This window comes from Mustelus asterias, chromosome 7 (genome assembly GCF_964213995.1).
Source record: "Mustelus asterias chromosome 7, sMusAst1.hap1.1, whole genome shotgun sequence".
NCBI lineage: Eukaryota > Metazoa > Chordata > Chondrichthyes > Carcharhiniformes > Triakidae > Mustelus > Mustelus asterias.
Window position 1 is genome coordinate 37985365 of NC_135807.1, and position 22296 is coordinate 38007660.

General features: G+C 44.7%; 1 protein-coding gene across 2 annotated transcripts; it reads right to left on the bottom strand.

Moving 5' to 3' along the window:
* Positions 1-2398: 2398 nt before the first annotated feature.
* Positions 2399-21110, bottom strand: LOC144495638 (actin-2-like). Of its 2 annotated transcripts, none has more exons than XM_078215882.1 (3): positions 9959-10140; positions 6432-6549; positions 2399-5777 (listed from the first exon to the last, which is right to left on the bottom strand). In XM_078215882.1, the coding sequence occupies exons 2-3, from the start codon at positions 6537-6539 to the stop codon at positions 4773-4775; spliced, it is 1113 nt and encodes a 370-aa protein (XP_078072008.1). In that variant the 5' UTR covers positions 6540-6549; positions 9959-10140; the 3' UTR covers positions 2399-4772. The 2 variants fall into 2 exon arrangements, with proteins under 2 accessions (XP_078072008.1, XP_078072009.1); XM_078215883.1 differs by lacking the exon at positions 9959-10140 and adding an exon at positions 21024-21110 and having other exon boundaries at positions 2400-5777.
* Positions 21111-22296: the final 1186 nt, after the last annotated feature.

Sequence of the window (22296 nt, forward strand, 5' to 3'; positions counted from 1 at the left end):
TTGGGAGCTGGGATCATGTCAGTGATTAGATGCTGGGGTGCAGCCTTGTAAACTCAGCGGGACACTGACTCAAAAGAGATTGAGCAGCTTGGAGGTGAGCTGCCGTTGTTGGGACATCGAGTTTGAGGCCTGTTACCTGACAACCCATTGCTGGCAAAAGCAAGGGGAGGGCCTCCAGGCTGAGTGGAGCTGCTGTTAAAGAGAAACCAGAGGCTGTATCCTCAACAGAGAGAGGTAAAATCCCAGGTGAGGAAAACAAAATTTGAATGATTATTTGGACTCTCAGTGAATACTGAAGTCTGGGTGGGTGGCTGAGAAAATTTATGGTATCTGTCTTGGTATTTAGTGTGAAGTTTGTGCTTTGTGTTTGACCAGTTTGCCTGTTAATTCATATTTACCTTGTGTTCATTCTGGATGATGTGGAGATGCCAGCGTTGGACTGGGGCAGGCACTGTAAGAAGTTTCACAACACTAGGTTAAAGTCCAACAGGTTTATTTGGAATCATGAGCTTTCGGAGTGCTGCCCCTTCATCAGGTGAGTGGAGGTTAGTTCACCTGAACTAACAGGCGGGGATCCTGTGATTTCAAAGCCTTCTGCAGGTGAAGGACATATCCGACCCACCCAGCAAATCCTGCACTCCAAATCCCATTACCTCATGTGCCCAAACATCTGTGGGTCGACAAGCAACCGGTTCAGTTACTTGAAGACCCATTGCAGAATCGTGCAGCCCTGAGTCAACATCACCCTCAAATTGAGAATCAGTCGATGACAATGGTCCACACAGCCTATGTAACTGTGTGCAAGGGTCCCAAAATTAACTTCAAAATTAAACTTCCCTCACCTCACCCCCCACAAAATATAGCTGCTTCTGTTAAAAGAAATTTGATATCTCGAGACCCAACCTGGTACAGATACTATCAACTACGGGATGCACATTGTCTATGCGGGTATACCCACACTAAATATACTCCAGGTCTCTCTGAAGGCCCAAAGCATAGGAATTCCCTACAGCTGTTCTCTTCACTCTGAGACAATGGTTTTGTAAAGGGGTGAGCAGAGGCTGTGTGCCCAAAAGATTTGCCACCAGGCGTGACCAAGTCTAGTCTAAATTAGTTCTGCAGCCCATTCTGCTGCAATCTTGCTGGAGTCAAGATGAGAGGGCGCACTAACTAGATTTTCAGGACCAATAGATTACATCGAGATGGTTGGAATAACGAACCAGTGTATTACTTGTTTCTGGCAACCTTCAAGCAGGCTACCTCTAACCCACTTGCTACCATTCAATACAGCAGTGTGGCCTGGCAGATTCTCAGGCACATTTGGCACTACTAGGCTCCATTCTTAATTCAGTCACGGGATTTGGGAGTCACTGAGTGGGTTTGCTCATCCCTAATTGCCCTTGAACCGAGTGACCTGCGAGGTCATTTAAGAGTCAACCACATTGCTGTGGATCTGGAGTCACATGTCGGCCAGACTGGGTAACAACTGCAGAGTTCCTTCCCTAAAAGGACATTAGTGAACCAGATGGATTTTTACGACAATTGACAATGGTTTCATGGTCATCCTGAGACTTTTAATTCCAGATTTTTATTATCTCCCCAGAACATTACCCTGGATCGCTGGATTATTAATCCAGCGACAATACCACTACATCACTGCCTCCCCTTGTTCAGAAGCAACGTGATGTCCATCGTCCGAGAGTCCTGGTTCAGCTCATAACCCGATCCAGCTGCCATTCAACCTGCTCCTCTTTCAAAAGGATAACAACCCCACAGTACACCATCTTATGTCTTTCCACTGCCATCTTGCTGGCTTTGGTTAAGGTTGTGTACTGGAAGGCTCAACCTAGCAGGACGGACACACACACAGTATATGCATTAATAACCTTAGAGTTGACTCAAGGGGCATGATGGGATACTTGTCATTCTTGGCTGACTCAGGAGTTTCTCCTAGGCATGCTTGAATAAAGATTTTTACTTATTGGATCTCACAGACTCCAGAGTGGCTGTTTTTCTCCACAACAATTAATTTTCATGACAGCTGTGGGGAAACTGTGTCTGCCTTTAATAATGAACCTATTTCTGAAACCTGGACACATAGCCATAATGCCAACTGTGTTTTTGGGTCATTTTTCCTGCCCCTTTCCTGAAAAGATTAATCTATGTCAGGTGAAACTGTTTTGCCTCCTGGGTGTGGAGTTGCTGGGAGTATGTGTGAGGTATGTTACATCTCAGCGTTTTTAACTTACATGCATGACCTGGATCCAGCAACTCAAAAAAAGGTAAAAATGACGCTTTGCTAACTCACAGCTCAAAAAGTACAGACTGAGTTGGACAAGGTACACAAATCCGCAGAACAATACCAGATGAAATTTAATAACGATACCTTATCTACATTCGCCTTTCCCACTGGTGGTGTTTTTATTGCCAAGGTGACACTAATCAGCTGGCCTGATTTGATACATGCTTGTAAATATAACCATCATTTAAGAGGGTGGAGGGTTATCACATAGTAATTGCTACAGAGTTACAATTTGAGCTTGCTCCTTTTAGACAAAATTTGATCAAATTAACATTTCAGTCTCTGATAGACTTTTTATTGCATTAAGTGGAAGGAATCGAGAAGCCATCAGCCCAGGGGCAGTGTGGTAAAGTCAAAGGTGGAGCTGAAGGAGTCCCAGGAGGCTAAGGAGACTCAAAGTTGAACAGCCCAACCACTGTAAAGCCGATAAGTTAATAAAAGTTCAAAAATGGAAGGAACTCATAGCCAAGGTCCACCAGGCTCTACTTTGAATACTGAGTCTAGCAATGGTCAAGAAAGTAAGATCAGTGCAAAGAGGTGCCCGATGCTGACCCACCAGCATCAGAGCTCTGTGTTATAAAGAAAGACTCAGAAGATTTTCTTCCTTAACAGAGGACATCTGAGAGGTTTGTTGGATTATGAACAGTTGACCCAGTAAATTGCTTTAAAAGCAGAACTAGTTGACGCAAGTTCCAACAAGTAAATGGTGGCTTCAGGATTGAATAAGTAATTCTCCATGCAGTGTGATCAAGAATAGAATTCCCAAGAAATCCCAGAATAATTTCAAAAACAATTGCATAGCATAATGACAGGAGGAGATGTTTGAAACTCTCTGGATAGAGGATAACACTGCACTGTGTCCATCATTGTGACAATCTGGAAGGCAGTGCATTTGGCCAGGGATAAACCTGGTCATTAAAGGCCAATTTAATGTGAGTCATAGGAAGCTGGTAGTCCCATTGCCAAGAACAAAATGAATTCTCACTTGGAGCATCATGAGATAGTCAGCAGCAGCAGCCAAATCAAGTTTAAAGACAAATAAAGTATGGCAAATCTGATTCAGTCTTTTGGTGATTTAACAGAGCGGTTCGATGAAGATAGTATAGTAGGCATTGTGTATATGGACTTTTAAAGAGTATTTGTGGAAAATAGAAACACGGCATTAAAGAGATCTTGGTAACTTGAGTATGAAATTAGTGAAAGAATATATGAGGCAGAGAGTAATGATGACTGGATGTTTTTCTGACTAGAGAGGATTTTGCAGAGGGATTCTCCAGGGGTCCATATTAGGACCATTGTTTTGCATAAATGACCTTGACTTTTGTGTAGGAAGGACAAATGCGAAGCTCACAGATGATACTACTTAATACATTGCCAAGTTTTGTAAACCGTATAATAGCAGATTTATAAACTGGTGAAGTAAGCAGGCAGGTGCCATTTAATGCAGGAACATGTGAAGCAATGTAACATGGAGGTAAAGTACAATTTAACAGGGTATTACTTTGAGAGACGTACATGAAAATTTGGAACTGGGGAGTAAAAATATTTTGACTCTGGCATAGCAACTCAATAAAGGCACTTGGGAAAAGATATGGGATGCTTGACTTTTCTTTTTTTTAAATGAATGAGCACACACTGAAAAAGTCTCTGAATCGGCCTTACATGGAAGATTGTGTACAATTTCAGAGGCCACATTTCAGGAAATGTGTCAACTTCCCGGAGAGGGAAAGAAGATGTTTACCAGGATTATGTCGGACCTGAGGGAGTCTACTTCTGTGGAGAGATTGGAGCTGGAATTGTGAAGACTAAGGGGAGACCTACAGAATTAGAAAGGGGGTCTTAGCAGGTCAAGTCAGGCGTGCCCTTTCCTCGGTAAATTTGGTTGGTAATCAGAGGTCATAGGTTTAGCAAAAAGAATTAAAATGGAAATAAGTAGAAATTTCTTCACATTAGAGGGTTAAGATTGAGGATACACGACCTGAAAGTGTGATGTGATTAGATTCTGTAGAAAGCTGTAAGAGGTAACTGAGAATGTGCTTGAAAAGGAATTATTTGGAGAGTTGTGGGGAAAAATACTGAGGCATTGAACTAAATTGGACAGCTCTTTCAAAGAGCTAGCACAGGCATTATGGGCTGAATGACCTCTTTCCGTGCTGCAAGATCCCATGATCCTTTGCGATTGTCACATATCGTTCCTTGGGGTCTTGGGAAAGTCTGGTCAACTGATATAATTGCAGGTACTCGGGACTAGGGTTGTTCAAGCAAAGTAAAGCATTAACCATCTGTCTGTTACAGCTAGGAACAGTCAACAATGTTTGTAAAAATCACCAGAAGTAGATGGAACAAGGCCAAGGCATAGAAATTCAGAACTGGAACCAGGATTAATGTTATGTCATTTATGGTTAATAATATCATTAAACTTGTTTTGAATATGCTCTCCCTATTTTAACCGTAACCTTGCCACATCACTTCAAAAGCATTTGCGATGGACTATGGAGGGCCCTGACTCCTCATACTCCGGCTTGGAGATCCACATTTGCTGGAAGGTGGAGAGTGAAGCCAAGATGGAGCCACCAATCCACACTGAATACTTCCTTTCAGGTGGCGCAATGATCTTAATCTTCATTGTGTTTGGAGCCAAGGCCGTGATTTCTTTCTGTATTCGATCGACAATGCCTGGAAACATGGTCGATCCACCAGCCAGAACAACATTTGCATAGAGATCACTTCTGATGCAGCTTTCACATGCCTTGATGCTGTCATTGGCAGTCTCATGGATGCCAGCAGAGGGCATTCCCAAGAAGGAAGGTTGGAATAGAGCTTCTGGACATTGGAAACACTCATTTTTGATGGCGAGAATTTGACCATCAGGAAGTTCATAGCTTTTGTCCTGAGAGGAAGCAGCAGCAGACGTTACCATCTCCTGGTCGTAATCAAGAGCCACATAGCAAAGCTTCTCCTTGATGTTTTCTGCAACCACTCTCTCAGCAGGCGTGCTGAAGTGGCACCCACGGTGAATCAAACTCTCCAACAAGTAGTCCGTTAGCTCCCTGCCACCAAAGTTTAGACGTCTAATGCTATTGGAGACCATATAGCCATCACTGACTGACATTGCATGGGTCACACCGTCACCACTTCCCAACACGAGGCCTCCGATACGGCCACTTGCATATACGGAGAGTACACCCGGAAGAGCAACGTAGAACCCCGGTGGGCCAAAATGCTCAAACATCACCTGCGTCATCTTCTCTCGGTTTGATTTGGGGTTCAGAGGAACCTCGGTGAGGAAAATTGGATATTCTGCTGGGTCAACTCGCAGCTCAGTGTCGAAGGTGTGCTGCCAAACCTTCTCCACATCATCCCAGTTTGTTACAATCCCATGTTTGATCGGGTACTTGGGGATCCAAATGTCTGGTCTGTCCCTGGCTTCATAACCAACAGAGTGGTCATTTACACCTGTTCTGACCATGGCATCCTACAGTAAAAAAAGAAACCATTATTGTTTATTCTCCCATATTCATCATCTCCTTTTACAAGCCTATTATTTACCCCTTCGTTTTCTATTGTTTATCCTCCTACTTGGCCTATTCTATTTATAATTCTCCACTCTTTTTTAATCCTTCTCATTCCTAGGTTTTGAATCAGTGCATGACAAAGTTACACTGAGCCTGTAAAATCCTGTCCACTGACATCTTTAAGCAGGTGCCAAAGTTGGGACAGCTGTCCCATATACCAATCAAGCAATAGTCTGCGTTAGGAAAATATTTAACGTTAAGTTTCATTTATATTTGTATGTTAAGAAAGGTGGAACATGGTTTGTGTATGATTTAGGTTTTTTTTGTGCTTTTGCTGCCAGGAAGTCTGGCGGCCCTGCTTGTATAATCTGCATTTTTACTGAGGTTTTACAACCCTTGAAGTGAACAGATGGATTACAAAGGGGCTAGTGGTTTAGTGATTTTTTTTAAAGTAGGAAAAGCTGTGCAACAAGGGTTCAGGGACATAGAAAGAAACAAAAGGGCAGTTCAGTGTCTCTCACCTCTATCCTCCCTTTCTCACCTCTATCATCTATTTCACCAACAGCCAGAAGGATATTTAAGATTTTTCTCTTAGGTATATCAGTTATGAGCACCTGGGGTTGAGGCATCCCCACAACAGAAGGAAACACAACTCTCGGAGCATCGTCCCCCGAAAACCCAGCCTTGATCATTCCAGTTCCATTATCCACAACCACGGCCATGTCTTGGAAGCTGTGTGAAAAAACATGGATATGGGTTATGTATGGGAGAAAGAAGGCAGTGTGAAATACATTGGCCTTGTATCTAGGTACATATGCTAATTAGCCATCCTTGGCCTCAACTCCCTTTCATCTTAGAAATAGATGGATAGTTAGCAACACTGTTTACAACCAGATATCAACAACATCTTTCTGGGATTGTGGGAGACTCAATGTCCACTCATTGTAAAGTCACAAACTGCTACCTCGGTCTCCAATTAAATATCCTGCACATTCTTCCAAGTAAAATAATCTAAGCCTTCCTTTGATAGAGATGTGTTAGGAAAATTGAAGAAATGGTCACATGACCCCCTTCATATACCCTAAATCTACAGTCCCAAAATAACAATCCTATAAACCTCAATTCTCATTGTTCCAAATTATAAAATATATTTTCAAAATGTCCCCTATTACTTGTCTACTGTCAGGCTGTTCGGCTGGAATTTTCCAATCCACCGCAGGGGATTTTACACCCCTACCCCCCGCCCTGTGCCGCCAACCCCATCCCCCAGTCCACCACAGGGAACTATACAACTACCCCACCCCCCCCCCCCCCCCCCCGCAACAATCGTGTTTTCCAGTGGATCTTCCAGTCCTGCCGATGTGCACCACCCCCCCTCCCCACCCACCCCAGCATGTTTTCCAGTGGATCTTCCAGTCCCGCCAATGTCGGAGTTTTGCGTGACTCAGCCAATCTGCCACCGCAACAGGAAGGGCCAGAAAATTTCCGCCCTTTGTTTCTCCCTTTCACACTCTGCTCTTCTTTACACATATCACTGCACTACTCAATGGCATTGGCTTTTCCCTTGAGATTTATACATTTCCCTTTGCCTGAACCCTCCCACATCTGCCCACCCCCAAACATTTTAGTTTCTAACCCCATCTACAACTCTAGTTATCCAATTTTCGATGACATTGAGTCCCATTCTGGTTTAAGTGAAGCCTGCCCCAAATGAACAGCTCCCTTTCTCTTCAGGACTGGTGCCAATGACCCCTGAATCAAAGCCCCTGCCTGCCACACCACTCAGCCATGCCATTAAATTCATCCCATACAATTTGCGTGTAGTAGTCTAGAAATTACAGTCCTCGCTGAAAGCTATAGTTGCATTGCCGAAAAGTGCAACTTTTGGTGAAAGTACTTCAAGCAAATCAGATTTTCCATTTAAACTAATGTAAAAGTTGTAGTTAGGGTCTGAAGGACCATTCTCATCAAGAAAGAAAACATCAAAATATACCCTTTGAAAATAAAAATTAAATTAATTAAATATCTAACAGAAATACAATAATTTTCTATTTACTGCTCCCCACTGCCAATCCTGTTTCTCAAAGCTCCTGATCACCACACATCCCATTCCCTGATCCTCCTTTTCACTATAGAAACATAGAAAATAGGAGCAGGAATAGGCAATTCAGCCCTTCAAGCCTGCCCTGCTATCCAATTTGATCATGGTTCAGTTTGCAGCCGCTGCCACTCTCTCTAGCCCTCCCTCTCTGCTGACCCTCCAGGCATGTGGCCGCTGTGCCCTAACTGACTCTCTGGCTCCCAGTATCTGACCCTCTGCCTCACCAATCCTCAACTCTCCCGAACCACCGCTGTGAGTCAGGGCTCTGGAGAGGTGTGGAGAGAGGTCGGAGGAGCAGTTTCAACTTGTAGAACTTGCCTCTTACAAGTCAAAGCTGTTCCCTTTATCTCTCACTGCTGACTTCTCGAACCCTGGCTCACAGCAAGATTTCAGGAGGGGGAAGCAACAAGTGGAAGAGTCAGGAAGTGGGACGATCGGTGAGAGGGAGGCTCAGTATCAAGGGGTTCGGTCAGGAGAGTGAGAAATCATGAGCCTGGAGGGTCAGCATCAAGGGGATGGGTCAGGGAGAGGCAGTAAGCTCACTGGCCGCCAATGAGAGGGTGGATAATGGAGCCGGAGGGCAGTGACAGAGAGTGGATTAGGGAGTCGGATAGGTCCTTAACTGAAGGGTCAGCAGCAAGGGAAAAAGGGTCAGAAAGTGTGAAAAGCCACTCCAAAATGGATCACTCAGCCCTACAAATTTAAAACAAAACTTACAACACTAAACAAGAATGCAGTCCACATTAAATACTGACATTAAAGTAAAACAATATAAAGCATGGCAATGTAAAACAGGGAAAACTGTGTTACTTTTAAAATTCTCCTTGTTAATTTGGACCTGAGCTCCTCAAACTTCCTGAGAAGAATTTAATTTCTCCATTCGACCCAGGTCATTGGTCACAACATGGATCAGTCCAAAGTCTTGTCCTTAACCCTGGCACAGGCAAAATGACTTTCCAGAATCCCAGTTGCAGAAGAACTTTACCCCTGACTATACATTTTCTTAACCATGACCGCATTTCCTTTCACTCCTCCCACTTAAATTACCTCCTGTAATGTCAGTTTGCTCATCCATTTTGCAGACTTTGCCCTCATCCAAACAGGTTGCAAGAACCACATACTTTTGAATAAGAACACCTGGAGTTTCCTTACCTGCCTCAATCAGTCATACTTCCCTGTCTATGAAGACTAAAGTAAGGAGTCTAACAACACCAGATTAAAGTCCAACAGGTTTATTTGGTAGCAAACCTGTAATAAACCTGTTGGACTTTAACCTGGTGCTGTCAGACTCCTTACTGTGTTTACCCCAGTAGAACGCCGGCATTTCCACATTATGAAGACTAAAACCAGACCCCATAACACTTCCTAATCCAAGTAGTATGACTATCTCCTGTATCAACTTCCCTCCTTCCTGATACCTCACAGTATCTTAACTCAGACTCCAGTTCAACAACTCTGCAGTTCCTTCGAATCTCACTGTGGATGTGTCATCTGAGATTGTAACATTCTCCACCAACTCCCACTGTAATGGAACACCACCCACACTAACCTAGCTTTAATTAACAAACTTTTAAAACAGTTTTCATCAAAGTATGTGCGCAGAATCAACTCAGCTTATCTTTTAAGCTTTTTTGAACTAATTACTTGATCTAGTTTAAGATACAATTAGATTAAATTAACCACATACCTAGAACATGGAGCATAGAAGGCAAAAGGTAGCACCTTCTGCATTGAACGCTCATTCATACCAAATTTCCAATTTTAACACTTGATTTACGATACTCCATTTACAACCACTCTGCAATCAGCTGATAACTGTTTACTTTTATGCACCTTTTTTGAGCCAAATGCTCACTTAACTTCCCACTCACAGTAATTACCCACTATTCAGGCAATCACACGCAGCTGATTGACGGTGAACTTTCAACTCCCGCTGACAGCAGTCTCTGTTGTATGTTTACTAATGCCCAGTTTCTTTTGCCATTTTTTAAAAGTTCGAAATTAAATTCAAAAACTGAAGTTCCGTTTGACACTACTCACCCAATACTTAGACGATTCTTCTCCCACAAATTGCCAACTTTTGGCCTCTATTAATCTTTTGCAATCAGACTGTGCACCCCCAAATAACTGTACCCACACACACAAGTGCTCTCTCGGTTACTAGCTCACTTTATTGGGTGGACATCGGTGTAAACTTGAGGTTATCCAAAACTCTGCTGCCTGTGTTTTCAGTTGCAGCACTTCCCATTTCCTTGCCACCAGTGTTTGCTGGCACCCGGTCGAGCAACATCCTGATTTAAAAATTCTCATCCTTGTTTTCAAATCTCTCCGTGGCCTTTCCCCCCCTCCCTCCCTCCCTCCCTTTTCTCCAGAATCTCCTCTGACTCCACACCCTCTATCATATCTGTGTTCCTCTAAATCTGGCCACTTGTGCATCCCTCATCATTATTGCTCCACCATCTGCGACCGTGGCCAGAATTCTCCCATCCTGCCCGGTGCTGGAATTTTAGCGGATGGGTTGCAGACAACGTGAAACCCCCATTGACAGTCAGGCAGGAATTTTTATCTTTTAGACAAGCGTGGCTGGAAAATTCCACCCCGTGTCTTTAGCTGTTTAGGATTTACGCTCTGGAATTCCCTCTCTAAACCTCTGTGTTTCGCTTTCATCTTTTCAGACACTACTTAAAACCTTCCTCTTTGACCAAGTTTTTGGTCATCAGGCCTAATGGGTGGGATTGTCTGCTCTTATCCGTTCCTGCCCTGCTGCCAGTGAGAATGAAGAATTTGACACTCAACCAAAACTCCATTCACTGCAGCCACACTGGAGAATTTCAGCCACGGACAAGGTTGGAGGCATATCACCTTATGTGGCTCAGTGTCATACTTTGTTTTATAATGCTCCTGCGAAGCACCTTGGGATGTTTCATTATTTTAAAGGTGCTATATTAATGTAAGCTGTTGTAATTATACTGGAGCAGCTTGGCTAGGGCTGCTGCTAGTTCTGGAGCACGAGTTTACACCAAAGTCTTCTCCAAGATGTTGGGGCCCATAGCCCTTGCTGTATCCAGTCCTCCAACTCCCATGGGTACCATGCCTAAGTGGGTGTTGGCAACCATGAACTTCCATTGGTCTGGTGCATGATTATGCTTGATTGCAATGGTTTGCATTGTTTTCTGCAGTTTAGCTGATCAGGAAACTCTCCTACTCTTTTAACACCTTCCACCATGCATATTGCAAGGATTTACAGGCTGTTAATCAACCTGTTTAGCTACATTAAGCATGTACCTTCTACAGTCATCTGAAACCGTGCTTGAACCTAAAGCTTCTGGCCCAGACATAGGGATGAAACCACAAGACCTCCCCCTACTGGATGCAATATACTCAGCTATTTATTGATATCACATGGAATCAATTAAATTGGTTGAAGACTGCTATCTATGATGTTGGTGTTAACTGATCCAAGCCAACTGGTGAAGTCACAATCAAGACACAGATCTTTTCTTTATCAGGAGAGTTTGTTGACCTTTTTCATAACTTTCCTCTCTGCCCCGGTGCCCCAGCTGTCCCCTATTTATAATTTTTTTTACTCCATCCTTAAAGTTACAAAGCCAATGTTCAGAATGGACCAGGCAAACCCCAATGCATTCCTCGCTTGCTTCAAAAACCAAATTCAAATTTCAATTGAATTCAATTCAAGGTCCCCATAAGAGAGACAAACAAGATCATATTCAAAGTATTAAACAATGTATCTTAACAATATAACTAAAATATAATGGAGGGGGAACCAAGATGTACAATTCACTTGATACCTCAGGCTGAAGATGTTTGCAAAAGCTCCATCATTATTGAGGATGGGGATATTCATGGAGCTTCCTCCATGTTGTTTAATTGTCCACCAACATTCCTGATTGGATGTGGCAAGTCTATAAAGCTTTGACCTGATCTGTTGGTTATCAGTTTGCTTACCCTTACTGTCTGCTACTTTCAATGTTCAGCTTGCATGTAGTCCTGTGCTGTAGCTTCATTTTGCAACTCATTTTTAGGTATGTCCAAAAAAGCTTCTGCTATGTTCTTCTACACTCCTCATTTGAAGCAGAGTTGATTCTCTGATTTGATGGTGATATTAGAGTCATGGATTTGCCATGTAGTGAGGTTACAGTTTGTGTTTGAAACAATTCCATTGATGGCCTGCAGTGCCTCACAATGTTCAGCTGCTAGATCTATTCTGAATCTATCCCATTTAGCACAATGATGGTGTTACCCAACACATGAAGGATGCCCTCAGTCTGAAGACAGGACTTTGTTTCCTCAAGAACTGCCCAATGGTCATTCCTACCAAGACTGCCATGGACATGGATGAGGTCCTGAAGTGTGAATATAGAGAGTTAGACAGAAGGCTAAAGTGCAGGACCTCAAAGGTAGTAATTTCTGGACGGCTACCAGTGCTACGTGCGAGTGAGAGTAGGAATAGGAAGATTAAGCAGATGAATGCCTGGCTTGAGAGCTGGTGCAGGGGACAGGGATTTAGATTTTCTGGAGAAGGGGTGACCTGTTCAAGAGGGACAGGTTACACCTGAACTGGAGGGGGACTAACATCCTGACGGGGAGATTTTAAACCACTCGAGAGGGTTTAAACTAGTTTGGCAGGGGGGGTGGGACCTAAAGCAGTAGGGAGACAGAAGAGAAGGTTGAGGACAGCACAGAAGTTAAAGAGAACACATTAAGTAGTAAAGGCAGTGTCAGTAATCCTAGTACCAGACAGATCAGGCAAAAGCAAGACGGAGAACAAGGGAAGTCCAGATTAAACTGCATTTATTTCAATGCAAGAGGCATGACGGGCAAGGCAGATGAACTCAGGGCATGGATGAGTACGTGGGACTAGGATGTTATAGTAATTACTGAAACATAGCTAAGGGAGGGACAGGACTGGCAGCTCAATGTTCCAGGGTACAGGTGCTATGATAGAACAGGAGGTAAGAGAGGAAGGGGAGTTGCACTTTTGATTAGGGAAAACATCACGGCCGTACTGAGAGGGGATATATCTGAGGGTTCAGCCACTGAGTCTATATGGGTAGAACTGAGAAATAAGAAGGGGGAAATCACTTTGATAGGGTTGTACTATAGGCCCCCAAATAGTCAGTGGGAAATTGAGGAGCAAATATGTAAGGAGATTACAGATAGCTCCAAGAAAAATAGGGTGGTAATAGTAGGGGATTTTAACTTTCCCAACATTGACTGGGACAGCCATAGTATTAAAGGCTTGGATGGAGAGAAAATTGTTGAGTCTATTCAGGATGAATTTCTCATTCAGTATGTGGATGGCCCGACTAGAGAGGGGGCAAAACTTGATCTCCTCTTGGGAAATAAGGAAGGGCAGGTGACAAAAGTGTTAGTGAGGGATCACTTTGGGACCAGTGACCATAATTCTATTAGTTTTAAGATAACTATGGAGAATGATAGGCCCAAAAGTTAAAATTCTAAATTGGGACAAGGCCAATTTTGATGGTTTCAGGCAGGAACGTTCAAAAGTTAATTGGGGGAGTCTGTGGGAAGGCAAAAGGATGTCTGGTCAGTAGGAGGCTTTCAAAAGTGTGTCAACCAGGGTTCAAAGTAAGCACATTCCTCTTAGAGTGAAGGGCAAGGCTGGCAGAAGTCGGGAACCCTGGATGACTTGGGATATTGAGGCCCTGGTCAAGAAAAAGAAGGAGGCACATGACATGCATAGGCAATTGGGATCAAGTGAATCCCTTGAAGAGTATAGGGGGTACAGGAGTACAGTTAAGAGAGAAATCAGGAGGGCAAAAAGGGGACACGAGATTGTTTTGGCAGATAAGGCAAAGGAGAATCCAAAGAGCTTCTACAAATACATAAAGGGCAAAAGAATAACAAGGAAGAGAGTAGGGCCTCTTAAGGATCAACAAGGTCATCTATGTGCGGATCCACAAGAGATGGGTGAGATCCTAAATGAATATTTCTCATCAGTATTTACTGTTGAGAAAAGCATGGATGTTAGGGAACTTGGGGAAATAAATAGTGATGTCTTGAGGAGTGTACATATTACAGAGAAGGAGGTGCTAGAAGTCTTAAAGTGCATCAAGGTAGATAAATCCCCGGGACTTGATGAAGTGTATCCCAGGACATTGTGGGAGGCTAGGGAGGAAATAGCGGGTCCCCTAGCAGAGATATTTGAATCATCGATAGTCACAGGTGAGGTACTTGAAGATTGGAGGGTGGCAAATGTTGTGGCTTTGTTTAAAAAGGGCTGCAGGGAAAAGCCTGGGAACTACAGGCCAGTGAGCCTCACTCTGTGGTGGGTAAGTTGTTTGAAGGTATTTTGAGAGACAGAATCTACAGACATTTAGAGACGCAAGGACTGATTAGGGACAGTCAGCATGGCTTTGTGAGTGGAAAATCATATCTCACAAATTTGATTGAGTTGTTTGAAAGGGTAACCAAGAAGATAGATGAGGGCAGTGCAGTTGATGTTGTCCACATGGACTTCAGCAAGGCCTTTGACAAGGTACTGCATGGTAGGTTGTTGCATAAGGTTAAATCTCACGGGATCCAGGGTGAGGTAGTTAAATGGATACAAAATTGGCTTGATGACAGAAGCCAGAGGGTGGTTGTAGAGGGTTATTTTTCAAACTGGAGGCCTGTGACCAGTGGTGTGCCTCAGGGATCGGTGCTGGGTCCGCTGTTATTTGTCATTTATATTAATCCATTTATATTAGTCCAAAGATGTGCGGGTTAGGTTGATTGGCCAGGTTAAAAATTGCCCTTTAGAGTCCTGAGATGTGTAGGTTAGAGGGATTAGCGGGTAAATATGTGGGGGTAGGGCCTGGGTGGGATTGTGGTCGATGCAGACTCGATGGGCCGAATAGCCTCCTTCTGTACTGTAGGGATTCTATGATTCTATGATTCTAATGATTTGGATGAGAATATCGGAGGCATTGTTAGTAAGTTTGCAGATGACACCAAGATTGGTGGCATAGTGGACAGTGAAGAATGTTATCTCCGATTGCAACGGGACCTTGATCAATTGGGCCAGTGGGCTGATGAATGGCAGATGGAGTTTAATTTAGATAAATGAAAGGTGATGCATTTTGGTAGATTGAACCAGGGCAGGACTTACTCAGTTAATGATAGGGCATTGGGGAGAGTTACAGAACAAAGAGATCGAGTGGTACATGTTCATAGCTCTTTGAAAGTGGAGTCACAGATGGACAGAGTTGTGAAGAAGGCATTCAGCATGCTTGGTTTCATTGGTCAGAACATCGAATACAGGAGTTGGGACATCTTGTTGAAGTTGTACAAGACATTGGTAAGGCCACACTTGGAATACTGTGTACTGTTCTGGTCACCCTATTATAGAAAGGATATTATTAAACTAGAAAGAGTGCAGAAAAAGTTTACTAGGATGCTATCAGGACTTGATGGTTTGAGTTATAAGGAGAGGCTGGATCGACTGGGACTTTTTTCTCTGGAAGGTGGAAGGCTGAGGGGTGATCTTATAGAGGTTGCTAAAATAGTGAGAGGCATAGATCATCTAGATAGTCAATATCTTTTCCCAAAGGTAGGGGAGTCTAAAACTAGAGGGTATAGATTTAAGGTGAGAGGGGAGAGATACAAAAGTGTCCAGAAGGGCAATGTTTTCACACAAAAGGTGGTGAGTGTCTGGAACAAGCTGCCAGAGGTAGTAGTAGAGGCGAGTACAATTCTGTCTTTTAAAAAGCATTTAGACAGTTATATGGGTAAGATGGGAATAGAAGGATATGGGCCAAATGCGGGCAATTGAGACTAGCTTTGGGGTTTTAAAAAAACCAGCAGCATGGACAAGTTGGGCCGAAGGGCCTGTTTCCATGCTGTAAACCTCTATGACTCTATGACTATGACTCTATGACATCTACTTCAGGTAGATTTGTGGGAAAAAGGCCAAGGTTGTTTTTCCCTCCTGTTAGTTCCCTCACCACTTGCCACAGGTCTGTTCAGCTTGGCTGTGGTGGCAGAGCCACTTTTGGTGATGTAGCCATTGAAATCCCCTAACCAAAGTACATTCTGTGCCCTTGCTACCCTCAATGTTTCTTCCAAATGCTGCTCAACATAGAAGAATACAGATTCACCAGCAGAGGAGAGTGATAGCTGACAATTAGAATCATAGAATTCCTACAGTGCAGAAGGAGGCCATTTGGCCCATCGAGTCTGCACCCGACCACAATCCCACCCAGGCCCTATTCCCATAATCCCACATATTTACCCTGCTAATCCCCCTGACACTAGAGTCAATTTAACATGGCCACTCAACCTAACCTGCACATCTTTGGACTGTGGGAGAAACCAGAGCACCTGGAGGAAAGCCATGCAGACACAGGGAGAATCTACAAACTCCACACAGATAGTGATCCTAGGCCGGAATTGAACCCAGGTCCCTGGCACTGTGAGGCTGCAGTACTAACCACTGTGCCACCGTGCCGCCCTAGCTGGAGGTTCCCTTGCCCCATATTTGGCCTAATGTAATGAGACGTCGGGGGTCTGGAGTCAAAGATATAGACTCCTTCCTGACTATGCTGCCACCTCCATTGGGTCTGTCCTGCCAGTGGGGCGAGACATACCTGGAGGCAATGTTGGAGGAATCTGGGATATTGACAGAACCTAGGATTGCATGGTATAGATGGCACAGAAACAGGCCATTCAGCCCAACTACTCAACTGGTTGAGTAGAAGGTGGTGAATTTGTGGAACTCACTGTCCCATTGCATGGTGGAGTCTGAATCATTAAACGGTTTCAAGAAGGAGATAGATATATTTCTAATAAAATAAAGGGATAAGGGGATATGGGAACAGGTGGGGAGGTGGGTTTGAGACCAGGGAGAGATCAACCATGATCTGATTGAATGGTGGAGCAAGCTCAAAGGGCTGGATATGCCTAGTCCTGCTCCTAATTCCTACGTCCCTGTGTTCCTCTGATCCTATGCTAGTGTTTATGCTTTACTCGAGCCTCCATCCACCTTTCTCCATCTAAACCTACCATCCTAACTATCTCTTCCCATCTCCCACAAATGCTGATCCTGTTTCCCTTAAATACTTCTATTCACTTCAACCAATCCATGTGACAGTGATTTCCACATTCCCACCAGTCCCTGGGTGAACCATTTCTCCTGAATTCATTATTGGATGTCTTGGCGCCTATCTGAAATTGGTGGCCTCTGGTTATACTCTTTCCCACAAGAGAAAGGATTCCCTCTGTATCCATTCTATCAAAAGCATATTTTTAAAGGCCTCTAATTAGGCCATTCTTAGCCCTCTTTTTTCAAGATTAAAGTGACCCAGCCTATCAAACTCTTTCCTGATATGCATACCCAGACATTTCTGGCATCATACACATAAATCTCTGCCAGTGTCCCCAGATCCTTTTTACAATATGGTGACCAGAACGGTCTGCACTATTCAAGGTTCAATTCAGGGTCAGCATAACTTTCTGACCCTTCAATTCTATTCCTCTAGAAATGAAGGCCAGGATTTTCCTGGCCTGGCTATAGTGGGAATTGTCACAGATGAAGTGGAGAATTTGATGAACCAGCCGAAGATCCGTTGACTTTGGGTGGGAATTACTGATCACATGGTGGGCGGAACTGGAAAATCCCAGCCAAAACCTGGTGCTTGTTTTGCTTTTCTCAATAGTCTTCCTAACCTGTGGCACAGCTTTTAGTAATTGATGTTTATATATTCCAAGATTCCATTATTCCTCTACCCCATCAAGACTTGCACCTTTAATTACTTGCCTTTTCCACGTACCAAAATGTATTACCTCACACTTATATATGTTGAATTTTGTCCATTATTTGCAAGTTTATAAATTCCCTCCTGTAATTTGTTAAGACTTCCCTAGCATTGATATTTCTGCCCAGCTTGATATCATCCGCAAATTTAGAAATGTTTTCAATTCCAGAGTCCAAATTGTTAATGTAAGTTGGGAAGAAAAATGGGCCCAGCAGTGATCCTTTGGAACACCACTTCTCACTCTCTGCCACTCTAAATAACTACCCTTCTTTCCCATCCTCTGCTTCCTGCCTCAAAGTCAGCTAGCAATCCATCCTGCCACTATCCTCGGACTCCACAGTATAATTTGGTGAGTATGACAATGTCAGGCTGTTGCTTGACTATGTTCATTTGCAGTAAGAATCCTCCAGTAGCAAGCAATAATAAGCTTAAAAAAATACTTCACAAAGTAAAGGTTAAATAAAGACGCTTCATTACACAGCCACCTGAGCTCCAGATGCTCCCCACAATCCCCACCTGCTTCCTATTTCTACCTAGTCAGCTGACTACCACATCATGTTGCCATTAGTTACATTGTAACGGACTAGTTTGTGGGACAGCTCTCCCAATTTTGGCACATGGCTGCAGGACCTGCACTCCATGGCACAGGCATATGCTGGGATCCATCGAAGCCAACTCAAGAGGCACTACCACTCACTCTCCCACAAACATCTTCATCTCCCCTGTGGGTCATGTCTTCATCACCTCATTAGTCCCACTCACCATCCACACATACATGCCAGGCATCCTTATCATCTGCCCTGGCATGCATGCTGCTTAAACTGCCTCCCATCTGTTTCCATGCAGGAGAAGCTGGCACATAACAAGAGGGAAAGATCCCAGATAGGCGATGCAATGCAAGAACTCAAGGCCCCATGGGCTTCGAGAACAGAGCCACTCAGCTGGTCGAGGAGGAGATCGACCGCCCCTGTGCTGATGGTGAGGTTGGCGACGATAAACCAAGTGAGGATCCAGCACTGCATCATCCATCAGACAACAATGCTGTGAGTCATGTCTCCTGTTTCTAAAGGTCTCTGTCATGCGCTAATGACCTCACCTTTCTGTCACAGGCATATCTGGGAAGCTGTTCAGGGAGTCCACCAGCCAGGTCCTCGACTCCAGCCCTGACAGCAACACAGAGGAAGGATTCACAGACCCGATATCAAAGAACCATCACAGCGCTCACCCACACCCCGCATCAGCACGGACACACACACCTCGGTGGGACTTAGTTCTAGAGTAGCCTCAGGGTCACAATCTGGTGAGCACATCACACCCTCAGTGCCACAGCAGGAAGAGGCAGGGGTGCTTAATTGTGCTGGCACTTGGAGGATTGCTGGAGGCCAGAAATCTGCTGAGTCCTATTCAGAAGAAGAATCTCTGAAAGGCTGCATGGAGGAGTCCATTGGTCTTATGTCTGAGGTGATTGCGCCAACACTCCAACGCAACAAAGTTAACACAGCTAGGGTGGCGGCCGCAGTGGTGACCTTGATGCAAATCTTTTGTCCTGCACTGCTGCAGGACACTTACTTCATTGTGCGGGCACTTGCTGGGATCCATCGGTGCCAATGCCGGAGGATGGCGACGCTTCTCAAGCTCACTCCTACTGCCCCTCTATCTCAAGGTGGAAGCCAGGGGCCTTTGGGCACCCATAGGGAGGACGATCAGCTGGTGCATACCCAGGTGACTCCAGGAGTGTCCTATCCAGCTGAATCCCCTCTTCCTGTGAGTGCATCAGCTCCAGTTCTGCAGGCTGAGGAGGCACTGCCATGCTGCAAGGGTCCAAAAGCAGGCTGGGGCCCCCCAAGTCTCGGCCCTCCAGAGGAAGCCTGCCAAGGTCAGCACAAACTACAGGATGTGACAGACAGTAAGTAGGCTGCCTCCACCTCTGCTGTCGTTGTTTTGGGGTGGCACCAAGACACAGCGGCAGGGTTAGGAAGGTCAAGAAGCTTTAATTCCACAACGCGGACACAGGTGTTAAGCATTTGTAGTTAACATTCACCTCGACAAATAAACTCTCACTAATTGCACACTTTCTATGGCTCCTTGTTCTGATGAGCTGTGTTCCTGTAATTCTGACCTGAAACTGGATTCCTGCACCAAAGAAAGGCAGGGTGCTCAGTCCAGGACTTCCTCCATAGAAATCATAGAAATCATAGAAACCATACAGTGCAGAAGGAGGCCATTCGGCCCATCGAGTCTGCACCGACCACAATCCCACCCAGGCCCTACCCCCACATATTTACCCACTAATCCCTCTAACCTACACATCCCAGGACTCTAAGGGGCAATTTTTTTTTTTAACCTGGCCAATCAACCTAACCCGCACAGCTTTGGAGTGTGGGAGGAAACCGGAGCACCCGGAGGAAACCCACGCAGACACGAGGAGAATGTGCAAACTCCACACAGACAGTGACCCGAGCCGGGAATCGAACCCAGGACCCTGGAGCTGTGAAGCAGCAGTGCTAACCACTGTGCTACCGTGCTTTGTGAAAAGTTGCCAGCACACTGGTGGCATCCCTTTCACAGTGACTGAACGTGGGGTTTCAGGCCCTGCACAACGCTTGCTATTCACTATTTACCCCAAGTATAGAGTTACTCCCTTCAGTGCTGCTCCCACTCAACTTGTTGCTACTGCTGCTGCCCTCAGCTCTGCAAGAAATGCTGAGTCCCTCGTACACATATCCACCACCCCCACCCCCCTTCCCAAGTTTCCTTTTCCCTCAACTTGAGGTCTAAACCTGCTGATGCTACATGGGTTGGGAGCCTCTCTGCATTCAAATCGGTTGATTGTGCAAATTGGATAGGGAAGCTGCTGAGGTTTGAAATTGAAAGGTGTAGTTCTCCCAAGCCATGAGAAGCAGTGGGCGCGAGATCATGTCCCAGGAAATGCCCAGGTAATTCCAGTACCAGGGAGCTTTGCCGTCAATCCTAAAGGAATATGGGGCCTCGGGTTAATCTTTAATCAGAAGGACGGCATCTCTGACAGTGCAGCATTCCTTTGGCCTAAATTATTTAACCAAGTCTCAGAGTAGGACTTGAGGTGCAATTAAACCTTTAGTCAATAGCAGGTTGAACTATCACCCAGTGAATATATGGAGTGTTAGGGAGTTACACCAGGCCTATGAGGAAGCACTCCAGTTTTACTCCTTGGCTATTCCAGCACTAACTTTACAAGTTTTTTTGTACCCTGAAAGAGTCAAACCAATGGCTCTACTCATCACACTTCCATATTTACCAATTTAATATCTCCCCATCTATGGGAATAATACAATAGTTTCTAATCTTACCTTTCAAAGGCCGAGAACAAAGAGGTCTGATTGAAAACGAAGGTTTGATTTAATTACCTGAACATTCCAACTCTAGAATCAAGTGGGAGGAGCCCAGCAACTTCGACTGCAATTTGTAAACATTTGTTTACCAGTGACTCATCACTCAACTAACAGGAATCCACGTTAAGGTGCTTTCGCTTTCACTCAGTTATGGAGCTTAACCCTATAACTGTCAGTGAGAACAATCACCTTGTTCAGGGAAATTAATGTTCACAAGATTCATCATCAACATAATCAAATAACAAAATGAAAGGTATCCATCTTAGTGACAGAGGATGAAGACTTGTGGCGCAGAGGGTAGCATTCTTGCCTCTCAGCCAAAAGGCCCGGGTTCGACTTGCACCCCAGGACTTGATGGCCAAGGAAGATGCTGGCAGCATCGGAGCGGCACGGTGGCACAGTGGTTAGCACTGCTGCCTCACAGAGAGCAAGAAGAACAAAGAACAATACAGCACAGGAACAGGCCCTTCGGCCCTCCAAGCCTGCACCGATCATGTGTTCCTAACTAGACCATTCGTTTGTATCCCTCTATTCCCAGTCTGCTCATGTGGCTATCTAGATAAGTCTTAAATGGTCCTAGCGTGTCTGCCTCAATCACCTTGCTTGATAGTGCATTCCAGGCCCCCACCACCTTCTGTGTAAAATACGTCCCCCGCATATCTGTATTGAACCTTGCCCCCGCCTTACCTTGAACCTGTGACCCCTTGTGTTTGTCATTTCCGACCTGAGAAAAAGATTCCAACTGTTCACCCTATCTATGCCCTTCATAATTTTATAAACTTCTATTAGGTCGCCCCTCAATTTCCATCTTTCCAAGGAGAACAACCCTAGTTTACTCAATCTCACCTCATAGCTAATACCCTCCATACCAAGCAACATCCTGGTAAACCTTCTCTGTACTCTCTCCAAAGCCTCCTCGTCCTTCTGGTAGTGTGGCGACCAGAACTGGATGCAGTATTCCAAACGTGGCCTAACCAACGTTCTATATAACTGCAACATCATATGCCAACTTTTATACTCTATGCCCTGTCCAATAAAGGCAAGCATGCCAGGGCTTCCAGCCTCGGGTGACTGTCTGTGTGGAGTTTGTACATTCTCTTCGTGTCTGCGTGGGTTTCCTCTGGGTGCTCCGGTTTCCTCCCACAGTCCAAAGTCGCATGGGTTAGGTGGATTGGCCATGCTAAGGTGCCCCTTAGTGTCAAGGGAATTAGCAGGATAAATACGTGGGATT

Bases quoted from the DNA above. Each gene is read 5' to 3' on its own strand.
- LOC144495638 (XM_078215882.1), bottom strand. From the start codon at position 6,539: ATGGCCGTGGTTGTGGATAATGGAACTGGAATGATCAAGGCTGGGTTT. The intron at 5,778-6,431 runs GTGCTCATAACT...TTTTTACTGTAG, and splicing joins TGGGGATGCCTCAACCCCAG to GATGCCATGGTCAGAACAGG.